This window comes from Urocitellus parryii, chromosome 5 (genome assembly GCF_045843805.1).
Source record: "Urocitellus parryii isolate mUroPar1 chromosome 5, mUroPar1.hap1, whole genome shotgun sequence".
NCBI classification, from domain to species: Eukaryota; Metazoa; Chordata; class Mammalia; order Rodentia; family Sciuridae; genus Urocitellus; species Urocitellus parryii.
This window is the reverse complement of record NC_135535.1, coordinates 59,759,062-59,780,446: the sequence shown is the minus strand read 5'-3', so window position 1 is coordinate 59,780,446 and position 21,385 is coordinate 59,759,062. Positions and strand designations below refer to the sequence as shown.

At 32.5% G+C, this 21,385-nt stretch overlaps 2 protein-coding genes across 2 annotated transcripts; both read right to left on the bottom strand.

Moving 5' to 3' along the window:
- Nucleotides 1-11,689: 11,689 nt before the first annotated feature.
- On the bottom strand, nt 11,690-12,625 carry LOC144254971 (olfactory receptor 6C2-like). The gene has a single exon (XM_077799033.1). The coding sequence runs from the start codon at nt 12,623-12,625 to the stop codon at nt 11,690-11,692; it is 936 nt and encodes a 311-aa protein (XP_077655159.1).
- Nucleotides 12,626-20,231: 7,606 nt separating this feature from the next.
- LOC113189569 (olfactory receptor 6C2-like) lies at nt 20,232-21,167 on the bottom strand. The gene has a single exon (XM_026398419.2). It carries the CDS (start codon nt 21,165-21,167, stop codon nt 20,232-20,234), a length of 936 nt encoding a protein of 311 aa, XP_026254204.2.
- Nucleotides 21,168-21,385: the final 218 nt, after the last annotated feature.

Below are 21,385 nucleotides of genomic sequence, written 5' to 3'. Positions count from 1 at the left end.
TGAATCTGTCTTGTCCACATTTTTTCCTTACTAAGAATGATAGTTGAAAGATCACAAGGTGAACCTACCTGCTAATTTTTCTCAAACATTAAAAAAGACAATAGAAGAGAAAACAATTTGGAAAACTCAAAGCAAATGATAATTTTTTTAAATACTTTAAAGTAATATAAGGCTACACAAATATTTTAAAAAAATAAAATATTATTTCTATTATTTACCTTTGTAACTTGCTTTTTTATCCTACTTGATTACATGATGCTCCATATGGATTTTTGAATATCCATTAGTATTTTAAAACTTTATTATTAGTTTTAAATATATGTGCAATTATCATTATTTTTTTAAAATATCTTCACCATAATCAATTGCATGATTGCATCATTTTAAATATTTAGTTTGCTGGGATATTTTTAAAAGTAACAATTGCTAGAGAAAATATACCTAGATAAATTTTTAAAGGTGGAATTTCAGAATAAAAATAAACTCACATATTGAGGCTTTTATACTGAATTATTAAAGTGGCCTCAAAAAGGTTAAACCATATTATACAGTTGAATTTTATTTATGACCTCGCTATGTAACACATTTAATCTAATACTTATGACTATGTCTAGTGATCACATATGATGTGAGAATTTCTTCATCAGTTTATCATTTGTTTTAACTTTTTGTTTATGTTGTTATGATGTATAAAAACTCATGTTTTGGATTTTTTTCTATTTTTATAAACAGACCTTATGTTTTCATATTAATTTCTATGTCTGATACCCTTCTACATCCTAAGTCTATGTCATGTTATTTTCTATGTTTTGATCTTTCCTTTGTCTTTTCACTGAGAAAGATATTTTAATTATTAAATTGCACCTTTTTACCTACATATAGTTTGGTTGCACCTAAGCAGAATTTATCTATGTCACTCTTGTGTTTTCGTACTTGTTATCCTTTATAATACTTAATATAAATACTTAAAACTTTTAAATGATTTCTAAGGTGAAAGCGGGGAATAATATAAATTAAATCATATTTTGAAATTAAGTATAATATATAAAAATTTGTAGACTATAGCTAATGCATTATTGAACACAAAATGTTTATTTTAAATCCATATTTTAGAAAATATGACAGTAGAAAACCCAGCAATATAAGTATCTATATTAAGAAGATACAAAAGAACAAATTAAAACAAAATATAAGGAAGAAAATTAAACAGTAAAAAAAATTTGTTTTATTTAACATAAATATAAGAAAATTATAAAATTCATTTTTAAAAAATAGGTTAATTAAATTGTTAAATATCTGCAAATATTATTAAGAAAAAAGGAATAAAATAGAAACTATTTAAATGGCAATTGTCCCAAAAGGGAACATAATTACAGACCCAACAATTATTAATGGTGTATTATGAAGATATTAGTCCAATAAAATTGTATATATAAAATAAAGATTAATTGAAAAATAAAATGAAACAGATGGAGACAAGTAAGGCCAGGAAATATGAATATTCTAAAACATGTCAAGTTATGAATTCCATAATCCATAATGTTCTCACAAATAAAATTCAAGATCAAATGGTTTTACTTGTAAATTAATCCAAACATTGAAAAAACAATAAACACTGATTTTGCATAAACTCATCCAGAGAAAAGTAAAAGGAAATATTCTTAACTTGTAATATAAACTTGATACCAAATTTAAAAGGATTATAAGTATAAATACAAGCTTATTTATGTTAAAATAAGTGTAAGGATCTCTAAATATAAATTATTGAATTAAATATTGTAAGAAAGGAAAGGATATACATAAGCATAAAATGAGGTTTATTTCAGAAATTCTAGGTTGGCTCATCAATTGAAAATTCTCAGAGTAAGTAAATAAAAATATGATGATCTCAATAAAGTAGAAAAAATAGTTTGATAAATATAAACTTTTGATAAAATATAAGTAGTTTGATAAAATATGGATGGCAGGGAGCCATCCATGAGCCATGCATGAACTAAAGCTGTGTTTCCACCATTAGGCAGGAAAGCCTGTATCAGGAACTCCCAGTAGGAACCACTGGTTTGAGAAAGCTCACTACCTAGCTCACTGCTCAAATTCTAGCATAGCATGGGATATGGGACCCGTGAAGAGCCAAACAGACTGCTTACCCTCACCTTATCCTGTTTTTCATGAAGAAGCAAGCTCCTGAGACAAGACTCACTGAAACCTTATACCTAAATAAAGCACAGGCTCCATCTTTGTTAGAAGCGGTACTCCTCTGCTTAACCTGTCTCTGCCTCTCTCTGTAAACTACATTTCTGATCTTTGGTGTCTGTTTCATGGTTATACTTTCATAGATTTTATTTCACAGCCAGCCCATCCTTCAGACTTATTCCCTCACCCATGCAGGAGGTGAGCGAGACTCACTGATTACAAATTCTCAGCAAAGTTTTCATAGAAACAGGATGTATTAATCTGAAGAGGGAATCCAGAAAATATTATGTTATTTTTAATATTAGCAGCTTTTCTGTTGAGCGTATGACAGGGCATCCTCTCCCACAATTTCTACTTTTCATGCACTGTGCAATAAAGGTAAATAAATAAATTTGTCTTTATTTGAAGATTACTTGGTTGTATATGCAGCAACATTTAGAAGACACTACAAGTAAATCATTTAAGTAAATATAATAGTAATTGTTAATTTGGAGAAATTGATACAAAATATACAAACAAAATAAATAAGAATAATAAAAACCTAAAACACAAGAGTACCTCTGAGTATCCCATTCAAAGGTAGAGAAACACATCAATGGAATTGAACAATAAGACCTGAAAAATATTCACTTAAGTAACAATTGATTATTACAAAGTTACCACTTGATGCAATGAGGAAAGGGTGATAAAAGAATGCTGGATTATTTGGTTATCCATGGATTAAATGAAATTGTTTCTTGCCTCAAAATAGAGACAAAGTAAATTTTATATACTTCATTCACCTCTGTGATTGAAACCTGTGTAATACAATGTGTTTAATGGTCTGCATGATAGTGAGATTAGGCAAAGATTTCTGAGCAAAACATAAAGAATTCTATTAACAACAAAGATGAAATGATGAATTGGAGTTTATTAAAATTTAGAACCTCTTATTTTTCAAAGCATAATTTAAAACATGAAGAGACAAGACAAAGGGGGTAAGTACTTCAGTACATGCAAAATATAGAGCATTCAAACTCCAAAAAGTAAATTTTTAAAATGAAAAGACAATTTAACAAAAAGAAATATTATTTGAATAAGCACTTCAATAATAGAATATCCGAAATCCAAAGGACATATAATAAGGTATTTAATATTACAAGTCCCAAAATAGCTAAAATTAATAGATCTGGTAAAGTTAAGTATTGGCAAAAATTTGGAACCTTCAGCATTGTGATACAAGACTATATTGATACATCATCCTTAAAAATTATTTGGCATTGTCATATAAGCTTAACATAGTGGTATCATATAGCTTACCAGTTTCACTCCTAAGTGAAATATGAGTGCATAAATTTATAAAAATTCTAAAAATATGAGTGCATAAATTTATAAAAATGCTTGGAAAAATGTTTTAGTATTTTTATTTTTAATAGTTACATACTGAAAATGATGTAAATATTCGTCATATATGATAGACTATAACTTAGAAATTAAATGAATGAACTATTGCTAAGTGGAGGAAGAGCATAATTGTGGAGCAAGACCATCCAGTGATCCTTTAATCACAGAATCATCAACTTGAAGAACTATTCACACTTGTAATTTACCTCTGTGGGAACTAAGGAAGCCATATGAAAGATCACAGCACCTGGTTTTAGCATAATAAGAAGAAAAGATTCATTGAAGAAATCAGGAGGGAAAAAGTTCCCTATACTACATTTCCCACATCACCAAAGAGTGCAGTGTGGCAAGAGATATCTTTGGAGATAGAGGAAATTAAGAGAGGGAAGAGAGAGGAAATTAAGAGCTGACCTTAGAACTCAGTACCAGACCTGTCACAGTAAAACCTAGTACCAGGGTGTACCTCATGGCCCCTGATCCAGGCCAGCGCCTGCGGATAGAACATTGTGACCTACCCTGATATCAGGTAGAAATTTGTAACTTCAGTGGGATGGATCTGTATGTCAACATATAGCACTGTCAGCCATGGTATGGACTGGGGATTTCCCTGGAACTCTGTTGGTCCCTGAGACTATGAGTCTCACATAAGACTCAAGCCTTGGATGAATAGTGAAACATCAGCCTAGGAAGTGAAGGGATTGCCTTTGAATGTAACACAATGGATACATGTTTTAAAATATTACATAGTAATATGCACAAATTTTATTTGTTGATTAAAAATTTTGAAAAAACTGTTGCCAATATAATGACTTGAGTAACTATCACAGACATAATGTTGAATAGATAAAACTAGAACAAAAGTATAAACGTTCTGTACAGTATTTCCTCCCTTATCCATAGGCTATACAGTCTATGTCCACCAGGTAATTCTTGAAACTGTGGATAATACCAAACACTAGACATCCCTTTTAAAAAATAAATCCAGAGCAATGATAAACTTTCACATTCTCACCTAAAGGAAGTTCTTCGTGGCTTCTCTTTGGCATATCTGAATTGTTAGCACCAACTACTCTTAGGCTTTAGCTTCATTATTTGGCACCATATGGCTACTAAAAGCAAGAGTTACTGAGGTAACTATGATACTACAAGCTGGATGTTACTACAAGAGTGTGGATGTGGTTTACAAAGGGATGATCAGGGTGGGGGTAGGATATAGTGAGATGGTGTGTGAGATACTACCTTGCTACTCTGGAAGGTGTGCAATTTAAAATTTATGAATTTCAAACCACAATTGATTGAGGGTATTTAAAAAGTGAACATCAAAACTTCAGGTAAATAGGTAGAGACTATTGCCTTGGTATTTGTATGATGATCATAACTAAACTAACTTATTTCAGATTAGTTAGCATAGCAGATATATTTAATAGCATATTTACCTGGATGGGCATTAAAGAGATTTTGGGATGCTGAAAATAGACTGGGTGCTGGTAATATTATAAGTTACACTTTATGTTAAATATTAATATTTTTAAATATTTATATCTTAAGCAGATATGATGGCACATTGCCTATAATCACAGTTACTCAGGAGGCTGAGGCAGGAGGATCAAACTAATTTCAAAAAAAGTTTTATGACAGTCTCAGCAACTTAAATAAATAAAAAAGTGCTCAGTGGGGATATAGCTCAGTGGTAGAATATTCCTTAGTTCATTCTCCAGTACTTTCAACAAAGTATTTATACATTAAAAGATATATCTTAAAACATTGCAGATAAAATAATAAGTATATCCATTTCAAACAATACAGTAAGGGTTGGTGAAATGGACTAATCAGTTTAGAGATAAAACAAGATTCGTAATCATAGGGAAAAAACAAAGAGAAATTTTAAAAAAATTCTTTGAAACAAATGAGAACAGAGATACAGCATATCAAAATCTCTGGGATAGTATAAAAAGAGTACTTGGAGGAAAATTTATAGCATTGAGCACCTACATTAAAAAATAGGAAAATCCCAAATAAATAATCAAATGTTATACTTCAAGTCCCTAGATAGAGAAGAACAAACTAATTTCAAAATCAGTAGAAGATATGAAATAATTAAGATGAGACCCATAATTAATAAAATAAAGAATAAAAAAATAAAAAGGATCAATTCAACAAAGAATTGGTTCTATGAAAAGATAAACAAGGTTGATGAGTCTCGGCCAAATTAACCAAAAGAGAAAGAAGGATCAAATAAATAAAATTAGAGTGAAAAAGAAGATACCACCACGGACACTTCTGAAACCCAAGGAATCATTAGGAAGCACTTTGAAAAGTTATACTCCAATAAACTGGAAAATATAGAAGATATTGACAATTTTTAGACACATATGACCTACTTAAATTGAAACATGTAGATATAAGAAACACAAACAGATCAATATCAAGCAATTAGGTTGAAGTAGCAATGAAATCCACCCAACACACAAAAGCCCAGGAACAGATGGATTCTCTGATGAGTTCTACCGGACTTTTAAAGATGAAATAACTCCAATCTTCCTCAAACTATTCTATTAAATAGCGAGGGACGGAACACTCCCAATGTATCCTATAAAGTCAGTATCACTCTGATACTAAAACCAGATAGAGACACATCAAGGAAAGAAATATACAGAGCAATATCCCTGATGAACATAATACAAAAATCCCTAATAAAATATTGGCAAGCCACATTCAAAAAGAGATTAAGAAAATAGTACACCATGATCAGATGGGTTCCATTCAATGAATGCAAGATTGTTTCAATATATGTAAATCAATAAATGTAATTCACCACATAAGTAGAATTAAGGACAAGAATCACATGATCAACTCAATAGATGAAGAAAAAGCCTTTAACAAAAGCCAGCGTCATTTGTGTTAAAATGCTGGAGAAACTAAGAGCAGAAGGAACTTATCCCAACATTACAAAAGTTATATACGACAAACTGAAACCCATCATACTGAACAGAGAAAAACTGAAAGAATTTCCTCTAAAATTAGGAACAAGACAAGGATGTTCACTCTTACCATTGCTATTGAATTATATTTCTTGAAACTCTAACCAGAGTAATCAGGCAAGAGAAGGAAATTAAAGGGATACAAATAAGAAAATAAGAAGTCAATTTTTTATTTGATGATGACATAATCCTATATTTAGAAGACCCAAAAATGTCTATCAGACTTCTAGAGCTGATAAACAAATTCAGCAAAGTAGCAGTATACAAGATCAAAATACCTAAATCAATAGTTTTCCTGTACTCCAATAATGAACTTCTGAAAAAGAAATCAGGAAAATCATCCCATTCACAATAACCTCCAAAAACAAAACAAAACAAAAATACCTTGGTAGCAAATCTAATCAAGGAAGTGAAAGACCTCTACAATGAACTTTAGAACACACTAGATAGAATCGAAGACTTTAGAAGATGGAAAATGTCCTATGTTTTGGGAAGGCAAAATTAAATTGTCAAAATGGCCATAATAACAAAAGTGTTATGCAGATTCAATTAAATCCCCATAAATACTAGCGACATTCTTCACAGAACTAGAAAAATTAGAATAGCCAAAGGAATAGCCAATAGCCAAAGCAATCCTGAGCAAGATGAGCAATGCTGGAGACCTCACAATATCCAGTCTCAAAGTATGCTATGGAGCTATAGTAACAAAAACAGAATGGCATTGGCATCAAAACAGACATGTATTAAAATGGAACAGAATAGAAGATGCATAGATGAAACTACAGTCATCTGGTACTTGAAAAAGGTGCCAAACCATACATTGGAAAAAAGATAGGTTCCTGCTTTTAGAGGAAACACATAGGGTCAACACTCCAACTATTTGGGTGAGGCACTGACTTTGTTCATCAGACACATAGGGCTCAAGAAATAAAACCAAGAATCAATAAATGGGATGGCATCAAATTAAAAAGCTTCTGCACAGCAAAGAAAACAAGGGACTGAAGAGAAATCCAACAGAATGGGAGAAAAATCCTTGCCAGCTACTCCTGTGACAGAGGATTAATATCCATAATATAGGAAGAACTCAAAAAAAAAATATCAAGAATAAAAATAAAATAAAACCACAATTAGCCAATGAGCTAAATAACTAAAGAAAATTCCCAAAATAAATACAAATGACCAAAAAATATATTAAAATCTATTTAACATCCTTAGCAATCAGGGAAATGCAAATAAAAACTATATTGAAATTTCATCTCACTCCAGTTAGAATGACAATCATGAAGAATACAAATAATAATCGAGATGAAGATGTGGTAAAAAAAAAGGAACACTCACACATTGTTGGTGGGCCTGCAAATTAATACCACCACTTTGGAAACAGTATGAAGACTAGGAGGGGAACTACTATATAACCCAGCTATTGCACTCCTTGGTATTTACCCAAAAGAACTAAAATCAGCATATTATATGATATGGGCACACCCATGTTTGTAGTAGTGCAATTTATATAGACAAGTTCTGGAACCAGCCCAGGTGCCCTTCAACAGATGAATCAATAAATAAAATATGATATATTACCTATACATATATATGTATATACATTATATACATATTACACGTATATACTATATATGTATTTTTTTCTGTTATAAAGAAGAATGAAATTACAGCATTTTCTGCTAAATGGATGGAAGTGGAGAACATCATGCTAAGTGAGGTAAGCCAGACTCATAAAGTCAGTAGTTAAATATTTTTTCTCATACACAGAAGCTAGACCAAAATAAGTGGGGGAGGAGGGGATTTCTGTGATGAGAGAAAAGAGATCACGGAGAGGAGAGACGGGAAAAGGAAGGAGCTGCAGAATGAAATTGACAATTTATGCTTTGTACATATATGAATATATCATGGTGAATTTCCCCTTTATATATACCTATAAAGCACCCTCCTCCCATAAATTATAAAAGGAAGGCCAGTAGAGTACAGGATGAGGAATAGGGGGAGAGAGGAAGGGAAGGATTTAATGGAGCAAATTATTTTTCATGCATGTATGATTATGTCAAAATGACCTGAAGTATTATATATAGTTAAGATGCACTATAAAAACTTTTTAAAAACAATATCGGCCTTAAATTGATAACTTGTTGACACTGTGATAGAGGTGTTCATTATGAAACTGTATCTATTTCTGTGAATATAAAATTAGTGGATGTAAAATGCTTAGAATATGATCTGGCAGAGCATAAGCTTTCAAGAATATTTCTTGAAATATGAAACTTTGGGTTCACTTCAAACAGATCTACAATCTAAATTTTAATTATTTTTTTTTTTGTACCATGGATTGAACCCAGATGCATTTTACCACTGAGCTACATCCCAAGCCCTTTTTAGTTTTTACTTTGAGACAGGGTCTCACTAAGTTGCTTAGTGCTTTGCTAAGTTGCTGAGGTAGGCTTCAAACTTGTGAACCTCCTGCCTCAGCCTCCTGAGTTGCTGGGATTACAAGCATGCACCACTGTGCCTGGCTGCAATCTAAATTTCTTGAAACAAAATTTCTAATAACTCAGTAGTCACTAAGTCCACTGATTTCCATTCATAAACACCCAGTGCTTATCATTCAGGGATTTAGAACTGGTAGAATATAATTAACAGGGTTATTGATCTTGGAGTTAGGGCATGGACTGAGTCAACTGAAAAAATGTGGGAAGGTTGGGAAAAAGTTCAAAAGTGATGAAAAGAGAAGTCACAAGAATCAGAACTGGAGACCAAATTGGAGTTAGTGTTGTAGAACAACTGAAAATATGAGTGGCCTCAAAATGCCTACATTAGATAGAGCTTCTCCACATCCCTAATGAATGTTACTCTATTCCCCTTTTTGCCTGGTCGATATTACTAGGTGTTGCTCTAAGAAATGGCACACTTTACATATTTCCATTTCCATTGTTTATATTGAATTATGTATGCAAAATTCAATTCTTTTTCAGAAAATCTCAAATTATTCTGGGTCACAACACTCAAATTTTCATCCAATAGTTCCTTTAGTTGTTAACCCATAGATAAATTTCATTATGAATCTTATATTGATAAGATGCACTGACAATTTTTTTTTAAGTTTTAGTAGTTGGAAATGTTAATAGCCGGTAATTTGACCTTTATACACCCTACACTTGTATTGAATTATCACTTTATATCTCATATAGTTGTACCATTAAAATAACAATTATTTTTTTTAAAAAAAAGGTATGTTGCATTGAGCATCTTTTATTATGGCTGTTATAAACAGCCAGGTGTGGTGGTGCACACCTATAATCCCAGCCACCCTGAAGGCTGAGGCAGGAAATCCACAATTTTAAGGCCAGCCTCAGCAACTGAGCAAGGTACTAAGCAACTTAGTATGATCCACTTTCAAAATAAAAAAAGGGGGTTGGGGGATATAGCTCATTGGTAAAGTGCACCTGGGTTCACTCCCTGGTACAAAGAAGGAGAAGGAGAAGGAGAAGGAGAAGGAAAAGGAGAAAGAGAAGGAGAAGGAGAAGAAGAAGTTGTTTAGATTGCAATAAAGCCCCTTGCCTATCTTGAGATAAACACAGTGAAAGTTTAAAATAGATGGAGATACAGCTTACATAGATTTACTTTGGGTTGTAGTCATTTATATGGCTAATTAATTTACATACATTCCATATTTTTCTTTTTCTTTTTTTTTCAGTGGTGCTAGGATTGAACCCAGGGCCTTGTGCATGCTAGGCAGGCACTCTACCTACCAAGCTATATCCCCAGCCCCTCATGTTTCTCACTTTTTAAGTTATTTTATAATCATCTAATTGCCGCAGTCCGGCTGGCAGGGCAAAATAGCCCTGGGGGGTGACGAGCAACTTGTGTACATTGATACAGCAGGAGTGGGAGCCGTTTATTGTAGGACAAGAGGGGTATATATACATTCCACACAGCTTATCTTAATTAACATAAACTAGATACATCAGTCAACCAATAAGGAATCTCCACACTTAATGGCTCCCTGGCGTTACTTCACAAACCACTCCCTCTGGCAAAATGCCAGGTGCCATCTTGACTTGTTTACAGACCCTAACATCTAATAATTTTAATTTCTCAACAGCAAATGATTAGTTATTGATAAATCATAAAACCAAATAAAGATATAGATACATGAACATTTTCCTTGTAAATACTAGTCTTTTTTTTTTTTTTTAAGAGAGAGTGAGAGAGGAGAGAGAGAGAGAGAGAGAGAATTTTTTTAATATTTATTTTTTAGTTCTCGGCGGACACAACATCTTTGTTGGTATGTGGTGCTGAGGATCGAACCCGGGCCGCACGCATGCCAGGCGAGCGCGCTACCGCTTGAGCCACATCCTCAGCCCAAATACTAGTCTTTCAAAAATTTTTAGGGCTGGGGTTGTGGCTCAGTGGTAGAACGTTTGCCTATCATGTGTGAAGCACTCAATTTGATCCTCAGCATCAATAACAATAAATAAAATAAAGGTCCATCAAAACTAAAAATATTTTTAAAAAAGATCTTTATCATGTTACTTCATGAAAAACTGTGGTTTTTAGAATATTCAAAATTGTAGGATTTCATATTTTATAATTCAGTTTCCAGGTTGACATGAACATTTATAAAGATATTTATTAAACATTAAAATGCATCTGTTTTATAGTTGTTATTTTCTGTTTATAATTTACGTGTAATATGTTTTATCATGTTTTTTAATTCATTGGTTCCATGGATCCATTAAAACACAAGTCTCAAAAGGACAGGAAATTAGTGGGTTTTCTATTTATTTCATCCCCATTGCCTGAAATGTAGAAAAGGCTTTCAATATTAGAATTGGCAAATTCTATGAACACACTTACTCAATCCCAAATATGTGATGAATGCATTGATTCTGTTTTTTTGTTTCATTTTATTCGCAGTTTCTATTGAGATTTGCTGTTATGTGAAGTCTTTTAGTTGCCTGGAAGTATGTTGTTGTTGTTGTTGTTGTTGTTTTTGAGAAAACTTATCCTGAAACTCCTTCCTTGCAAGGAGAGGACTGATGTAAAAAGTCAAAGACACATATTTAGAAATCAACAATCCTTTCAGTAAACTTAAAATACTTTTACATTAGCAAATTCCATTACTTATTTAAGAACAATGCAATTCTTTTGACTGAGTCCTTGAAGGCCTGTTTTACTTGCTTGTTTCTCAGTGTATAAATGAAGGGGTTCAACATGGGACTGACGGATGTAAAAAGGATTGTTACCCCCTTATTAATAGTCATTGAATCTTTTGCTGAAGGCTTAACATAGATGAAGATACAGCTCCCATAGGTTATGGAGACCACAATCATATGGGAAGAACAGGTAGAAAATGCCCTTTTCCTTTGTTGGGCAGAAGGGAATTGCAGAATAGTCTTAATGATGTATACATAGGATAGAACTACACATATGAGAGTCATGATAAAAGTTAACACAGCACAAATTATAACCATCTGCTCTATGAGCCATGTTTCTGTGCATGAGATTTTTAGGATGGGTTCTGCATCACAGACAAAATGGTCAATAACAGTAGAGTTGCAGAATTCCAGATTCAGGCCCAGGCTAAGTGGTGTGAGTATGACCAACAAAGCAGCTGTCCAGCAACAAAGGATGAGTCTTCTGCAGACCCTGGTGTTCATGATGGTCACATAGTGTAGAGGTTTGCAGATAGCTATGTATCGGTCATAGGACATGGTGGCGAGGAGAAAAAATTCTGTTACACCAAAGATATCAGTGAAAAATATCTGAATGATACAACTGTCATATGTGATGGTCTTATCCCCTGTTGATAAGCTGTACAAGTATCTGGGAATACAAGCAGTTGTGAATGAGATTTCTAAGAAGGAGAAGTTTTGTAGAAAAAAGTACATGGCAGTTTTGAGGCCTGCATCCAGGAAGGTGAGGGAGATGATTGCCAGGTTCCCCGTTATACTCAGCATGTAGGTGAGAAAGAGAAAGATGAAAATCACGACCTTCAGTTGTGGGTCATCTGTCAGTCCCAGCAGGATAAATGTTGTTACTGTGTGATTTCTCATAATTGGATTCTCACTTCTATTTAATTTGCATTTAAAATTCAGAGATGTTTGTGTGCGATGGTAATTCACAGATAAAGAACCTTGAAAACCCATTCACATGCATTTAACTGTTTTGTTTACAAATATTGTCATTCACAGCAGCTTAGGTTCTATAATTACATATTTTTGGTCATTTCAGGGTACATTAAAAATATCAAATTGCATTATGTATACCAATTCCAAAATATTATGGTTGCTTTCTTCTTATTGCATTCTTATCTCATTTTTTTTATTGGTTGTTCAAAACATTACAAAGCCTTTGACATATCATATTTCATACATTAGATTCAAGTGGGTTATGAACTCCCATTTTTTTATTTTACCTGAATCTCAGATTTAATTTTCCCAAACAGCTAGATTTGATTATTAGTGTTTTGTAAGATTGAGAGATTTTCCTTATTTACTCTGTGAATCCTAAAGCTGAATTTTACACTTTCTTTTTCATATTCATGTTTCCTTGAAGTCTTGTTATTAATACAATTATATCACACAAACAGTTAATTATACAGGCTCTCTTTCTGTGGCTTAAGATGTCAAGTACACATGTGTTTTCTTTAAACAACTACTTCCTTACTTATTCCCCTGATTTTTCCTCATAATTTTCTGTTTATAATACTCCTTCCCTATTGTAGTACATAAGAAAGAGTATTTTTAGAATGAGTTTATTGTATAGGATGATAAGTTAGATATGGAATTCATACCTATGAAAATCACAACAGTTTTTAGTTTTTAATATCTATAAGTGTTGAGCACATTCCAAAATGCTGTATTAATATCCCAAAGTTCAAAATATATCAGGTTTTAACTATTACACATTTCTTCAAGCATGGTTTGATTTCACTGTGACTCAGTTTGTTAGTGTAAAATAGAAAAAAATATTAGCCTTCATACATATACTATGTGATAATATATTATATAAAATATTTATAAATAATGAGTAATAAATATAATTTAACTACTTCACTGCCCTGATTCATAATTATTGTCCTTTTGTTGGTTACCATACATTCAATTATTAGTATACTGAAATCATATTTTGTCCCCATGTTTTTAAATAAATTAATTATATGAAAGTTTATCACACCTCTCTTTTTCTATTGAAGTTTAGGAAATTTCTAAGTATAACGTTATAATGTGTGTTTTCTTTCTTTCCTTTTCCTAATTTTGAGACAGGGTCCAACAAATTTGCCCAGGCTGGCCTTGAACTTGTGATCCTCCTATCCCAGCCTCTCCAATGGCTGAGATTATTAGAGTGTGCCACCCTTCCCAGCACAGAAGTGTTTTCACCCACACAGTATTTCTAGTAGCCTCTGTTTACTTTCCTATTGTTACGTACATATTGATTTTCTCACCTTTTTGCTTTGTCATTTCTAGACATTTATTTTCTTGCTGGTGTCTCTTATGTTGATAGTTCTTAATGCTGCATTATTTCTTCCTGATGGATTATTTTCCTGAATTTCTCAGCTCTAAAAAGTTATTGCTCTTTGTGACCTCAATCATATAATTAGATGTACCCCAAACACGACCAAAGTGAAAATCATGATTTTCCACACCCCTTTTTACTTCTCACCTTGTACTCTTTATAATCAAATTAGTGTGTTTTAATTATTAAAACCTTACTATAGACTAGACATTGAAATAAACACTTTGCATGGATTATCTGGAGTATTCTTTTCTTCAATGCTCTGTATTTCTCCATTTTTATCTCTGTCCCACAGTATCCAATTTTATGGGAAATGTACATATCTAGCCAGTAGTTTCTAGTTTTTAGTTTCCAGAAACTTTCATTGGAGATATTACTACTTTACACATGACTCAAATGATGCTACTTTTTCATTGTTGTTTAATATAATTTTATAAATATCTATACAGTACCCAAGATTAAAGCACTCTAAAAATACTGTTAATACCACATTAATTTGCATTTCTAAATTTTAGTGCAATCAGGAAAGATTCATTTATTAAAGTCACATATGACCCAAATCTCAAAAAAGAAAATGAAATTAAAGACAGAATTTATTATATTTACCCTTCTGGCAGTTAATCATAACCTTCCTCTATTAGTTGTTTACATGTATTTTTACAGACACAACTTGAAAATGTTAAGAATGAACTTGATAATTTTTAGCCACTACTGATTGAATTTGGTCACTTCAACACTAACAATATCCTTGAATTTTCTCTTTTATAAATTCCACCAACTTTCTCACAATAGATATAGTGCTATCATAAGCCCAGGAAATTATTTTTTATTTTTAACTATCACTGAAAAGTGGGTTCAAGGGAACTCTTGTTACCTTTAGAGTAATTGATGACCAGAACTCTTTTGTTCAGAGAAAGGGTTTTCCAATTTGAAGCTAGACATTTATTTTATTTGCCAAATCTGCAACAAAGTTAATGAACAAAAAAGTCCTTTGTGACCCAGGTTCAAAACCACTAATGAATCATTTGTGTAATTAACTTGGGGAAAACAATCAAACCTACTGTAGTAACAATGGGAAGTGGACTTTAGAGACAGAAGAAAGCATGAGGATCATTAAAAGAGACTCGTAGGACAACTTTAAGAATATCATTAAAAGCAAAACTAATCCAGTTTCTTTTAATTAATTGTTAGCACACAAAGTAACTAAAAGATCCATTTCTTTTTCTGATTTATCAATTTTTATGCCAAAAATATATTTACATAAAGATTTAAAAATATCATTCAGCTTCCTTTCTCAGAATGTTATTTTTATTACACAAACCATAAAAATTCTTCAGTCAAAACAAATAAATAATTTCAATAAACATGCCTAGATTCAACTGTGAGCATTCTAAAAGAAAGCAGAAATGTCAATTTCTTTTTGTGCACTAACATATATGGTATTTTAAATTATGTTAAAATCTAGTACATTAAAATAATTTTACTATACATACTAGTACATATAGTAAAATCTAGTATGTTAAAATCAGAATTTCTGTGTCTTCAAATCTACAGAAAGGTCTTCACAATAAGAAATTTATTCTTTCATAAAATTGACTTTATAATTCCTCTGGGAATAGAAATATAATAGAATCTACTGCATGAAAATATTTTTGAGTTAAGCAAATTTCTTATAATTCCACAAAGTATAAGAATACTTGAAGCTCACATAAAATAAATATATTTTATTAGAGTCACATATGATCCAAATCTCAAAAAAGAAAATGAAATTAATGACAGAATTAATTTGACAAACCATAATTGTATATATGTGATATATATATTTGATATATGTGTACAATGAGGACTGATCAAAGTATGCTAATTAGCATATCCACTGAAGCATTATGGAAAATAATACTTCTACAAGACAGTTCCCCAAGAAAAACATGGAGGGATAGTATGGCTTGGGAGGAGGGAGGGAAATTATCCAAATATTAAGAACGGGCCCTAAGGGAAAAAGCAAACTTTCATCCTTTCCCGGTTCATCGTCAGCATCTCCACCTAAAGCAAAGCTTCATCCCTTCCCAAACACAATGGGTTCTGAAGGAAGGAGGCAAATACCAAAATGCTGAGCCTGTACTTTTACCCTTTCCTATTGCAGATGAGTCCTGGAAGGAGAAAAGCAAATAGTGAAGCTCTAGATAACAGGGGGTACCAGAAATAAGCAGTGAACACTGAGTTTTGAGCTTTCCCCAATGACAACAAGTTTACCTTTTTACAACTGCCTTCCTGAGTTAAAATTTTAACCTGCACAACTAGGTCCCTGACTGTCCAAACTGCACATCTGCAGTATCCATTGATTAAGTCACACTCATTGTAAACTATAAAACCCAAACTCCTTCTGTAACCCAGAGGGCCATTTCCTGTACCCAGAAATGAGCCCTCCAAGTCTGATCAATGGACTTTGCTGCAGAATAGAGGAAAGCTTGCTGATCCGAGGTTTGCTTCCTGTCTCCTGCCTCCATCATTCGGTGGCCATGTGCTTGCATCCATCACCTCCCATGTTTTCGTGCTTAGAGATGTGAACTTATTTTCAACTGTTTTGTAATATACAATATACTGTTATTCAATATATTCACCCTGATATACAACAGATCTCCTAACTGAAACTCTGTGTCTTTTGACCAATAATAGAAGAGAGTATATTTGTTGTTTCAAGCTGGGAAAAAGTGTGGAAAGAGATAGATGAAAAGTGATGGCTGAAGTTAACAGGGTTCCATTTGGGATGATAGAAATGTTCCAAAGTTAGATTCTGGTGAGGTATGCACAACTTTGTAAATATAACAAAAATAATTTGATTTTTATATTCAGTTGTGCAATGATAATTTATACATCAAATGTATATAAATCACATATTAATAAAGGTATGTTTATTATTTTTACTACATATGTTTAAGGTGTACACTATGGTATTTGATGTACTAATACAGCTGTGTTTTTTTTTAAGTGGATTAAGTGCTTCAATCAAAAGGAAATGGCTTAAAGAAATAGGGTGACTTGGTAAAAATCTCACAGCTAGTAGAAATGACAGGATTTGAATTTAGATACTATTATATCAAGGTTAACTTTTCAAATAGGGAATAACTTTGAAAAATCCCAGGGTCTGTGATTTTATATCTTTTACTAGGAAACATGCAACCAACAGAGCAGAATCTGGATGCATCTGTTAGGAAAATAAAATGTTTGATATTCAACCTATCTATGTAATGTAGGTCAAAGGGTACAAACTTGAAGTTATGCAAAATGAATAAATCTAGAGACAATATACAGTAGGAAGACTATAATTTATAATATTGTATTTTATACTGAAAAATTGATGAGATATCAGGTGCCTCTACACAAAACAAAAACTTTTTTGAGATGATGGGTACATTAGTTTTCTTGATTGTACTAATCATTTCATCATGTATATCATGTTGTACAATTTAAATATATACAAGAAAATCAATAACATGATACATAGAGTAATTAATGTATATGTGTATAATGAATTTGAACTATATATTCACTGAAAGCAGCAAGCAAAGATGAAATGCAGGAAGCATATTTATGTTATAATCAATATAGCATTAATTCATCTTTTGTTTCAACATTGATACATTTAATTCCTCTTGTTGAAAATATTTTTTCCCTTTTATTTTCTGTTACAATGATTCAAATGTCGTTTTTACTAAAAAAGGTGTGCTTTTAAGATACTGGAAATTAATCATACTCAAGGACACAAACTATATTGACAAAGTTTCTGCTTTCAATATTGACAATCTAGGTAGAGAAAAATTGAATGCTAAGTGAAGTTAGCCAATTCCAAACAATCAAATGCCGAATGTTTTCTTTGATATAAGGAGATTGGTTCATAGTGGGATAAGGAGGGTGAGCATGGGAGGAATAGACGAACTCTAGATAGGGCAGAGGGGTGGGAGGGGAAGGGAGGGGGCATGGGGTAATTAATGATGGTGGAATGTGATGATCATTACTATCCAAAGTACATGTATGAAGACATGAATTGGTGTAAATATACTATCTATACAACCAGAGATATGAAAAATTGTGCTCTATATATGTAATAAGAATTGTAATGCATTATGCTGTGATATATACATTTTAAAAACTTACATAAAAATAATAGCAGACATACAGGATGTTTCTGCATGGTGACTCTTTGGGGTTTGGGGCAGGTAAGATTGGGCAGGAGGAATGAATGTTATTTTAAGAACCAAGGCATAGAAAAATGAAGAAAGAAAAAATTTGATATGTAAACCTCGTATGGAAAAGATGAGGCACAAAAAAGTAGGAAAATGAAAATTCAAATACCTCTGGGGATAAGGTATTAGTTTCAGATGATAAACCATATAAGCTTTTTGGGAGGAATGTGGTAAACAATTTGAACTCTTATATTGTATAGCTATTTATATCCTAAAACTGCAGTCATATTATTTACAGTTTTTTATATTCCTGTTAGAAAATTATCTAAATTTTTAAGATCCCATATATTTGGCTGTTTTTATTTCCTTTATTTCTTTTCACTTCACTTTCTCTGTTTGCTCATTTTAGTAACATTTTGTGTAAATGTTTTAATATAACTACCTACACCTGGCAGATTATTTTGCAGTACAAAAACATTTAAATTTCCCAAAATAGTATTGTTTTACCTTATTCCTTTTAACTCTGTTTTTTTTTTTTTAGGAAAGCCTATTCTATTTAAAATTTTGACTTTATTGGTTTGATATACTTTAAAACTCGCAATTTTCAAGCTTTAGTATTTTAGATGTTTTTCTCAAATTGAAAGGTTTATAATTCAATTTCAGGACAAAAACACTTATTTTTGGTGCAACCTAAGCTTTTTGGTTTTATTATTTAAATTTATTTTTTAAACTTAAACATGAAAACATAAAAAATATACATATTTATAGGTTACTACATGATTTTTCAATGCTTGTATACATTGTATAATATTCTTATCAGGATAAAAACAAGCTATCTTCTCAAACATTTATCATTTCTTCTTGATGGAAACATTCAAAATCCTTTCTTATAGCTTTTTGTAATATCTGATATATTATTGTTATCTGAAGTCACTCCTCTTGGCAGTAGCACAGCAGAACTTCTTACTCCTATCTATAACTTACTACTCATCAATTTACCTTTCCCCATTCTACTTTCCATAGCCTCTTGCAACTGTCATTCTACACACAACTTCAATGATATATACTTTTTTTATATTTCACACATAAGTGAAGTACTTGTGAAGTACTTGTCTGTCTGATCCTGGCTTATTTCTCTCTCTCTCTCTCTTTGGATTGAGGATTAAATCTAGGAGCACCTAATCACTGAGCCACATCTTCAGCTCTTCTTATTTTTTATTTTTGAGACATGGTCTTGCTAAGTTCCTCAGGGTCTCACTAATTACTGAAGCTGGTCTCGAACTTTTTATCCTCCTCCCTCAGCCTCCTGAGCCACTGGGATTACAGGCATGCACCACTACACCAACTTATTTCTCTTAATATAATGATTTCCACTTCCATCTATCTTCTTGCAAATGACAGAATTTCATCTCATTTTATAGCCAAGAAGTATTCCAATGTGTATAAATACCACATTTTCTTCATCCATTCTTCAGCTGATAAGCATTTAGCTTGCTTGTTCCGTTTCTTCTTTTTACCTCTGAGGGGGCGTAGAAAGATTTTTTTTATTCTGATTTTGCTTTGTCTTCTCTTTGTAAGACCTAGAACAGTACCTACCCTAAGGAAAGTGCCCAATACATATTTATTAGGTGAATTAATGAATGAATCATTTGGAAGTTTTGGATTGGAAGAAATAATGGTGATGATTATTTGTTCTGTTGTCCCTGAAAATGTAAAAAAAAATGACTAAAAGTTTATATCTATCTTATTTTCTCTTATCTTATTTTTTGGTCTTCAAATTTGAAAATGAAGCAAGGATTTAAAATTTTGAAAGCTATTAACCTGCCTATTATGAAATGACGTGATCTTAAAAGAGGCTTGTTGAGAAGATGCCACTGGATGAGGATGAGCAAGAGCATTTTGAAAAAGTTAACTTGCCAGCGGACTTTGGGAAATTCACCAAACATCAACTTCATGTCCCTTATTTCTTGGAAAATATTACAATTCTTTTGACTGAGTCCTTGAAGGCCTGTTGTACTTGTTTGTTCCTTAGTGTGTAAATGAAGGGGTTCAGCATGGGAGCCATAGAAGTAGTGAGGACAGTCACTCCCTTATTTATGGCCACTGAGTCCTTCGCTGAAGGTTTAATGTAGATGAAGATGCAGCTGCCATAGGTGAGGGAAACCACAATCATGTGGGAAGAACAGGTAGAAAAGGCTTTTTTCTTTTGCTGGGCAGAAGGGAATCTTAAAATTGTCTTGATGATATAAATGTAGGACAGAACTACGCACATGAGTGTCATAATGAGGGTCAGTACAGCACAGATGATAATGGTCTGTTCCATAAACCAAGTATTTGAGCAAGAGATTTTCAGGAGGGGAAATGCATCACAAACAAAATGATCAATGATATTAGAATCACAAAACTCCAGATTCAGGCCTAGGCTGAGTGGGGGGATTAAAATAAACAGACCAGCTACCCAACAACAAAACACAAGTCTCCTGCAGACTCTACTACTCATGATAGTCACATAATGCAGGGGCTTGCAGATGGCCACATAGCGATCATAGGACATGGCAGCCAGGAGAAAAAATTCAGTTACACCAAAGAGGTCAGTAAAAAATACTTGGCTGACACAGGCATTGTAGGAAATCATCTTGTCACCTGTTGCTATGTTATATAAGTATCTGGGAATACATGCAGATGTGAATGAGATCTCCAAGAAAGCAAAATTTTGTAGGAAATAGTACATGGCTGTTTTAAGGTGAGAATCCACTAAGATGAGGGAGATGATAGTCAGATTCCCAGTTATGCTCAGCACGTAGGTGAGAAACAGAAAGATAAAAATCAGAACCTGCAGCTGTGGATCATCTGTCAGTCCCAGTAGAATGAAAATTGTTACAGTATTGTTCCTCATTGTTGATTTCTGACTTCTGTTAGATCTACACTTAACATTCAGAAACAGTTTGTTATAGACTATATAGCAGTTTTAATTTGGGTTTTTCTTATTCACAATGGTTTTTTAAAATATTACATTTTAACATTTATTACATTACATTACAATAAGCATACTTAATTTGATCAGTTTAAACTTCTGTTTTAAGCCGTCTGGAAAGTTTTCTGCAAGTCTGATGT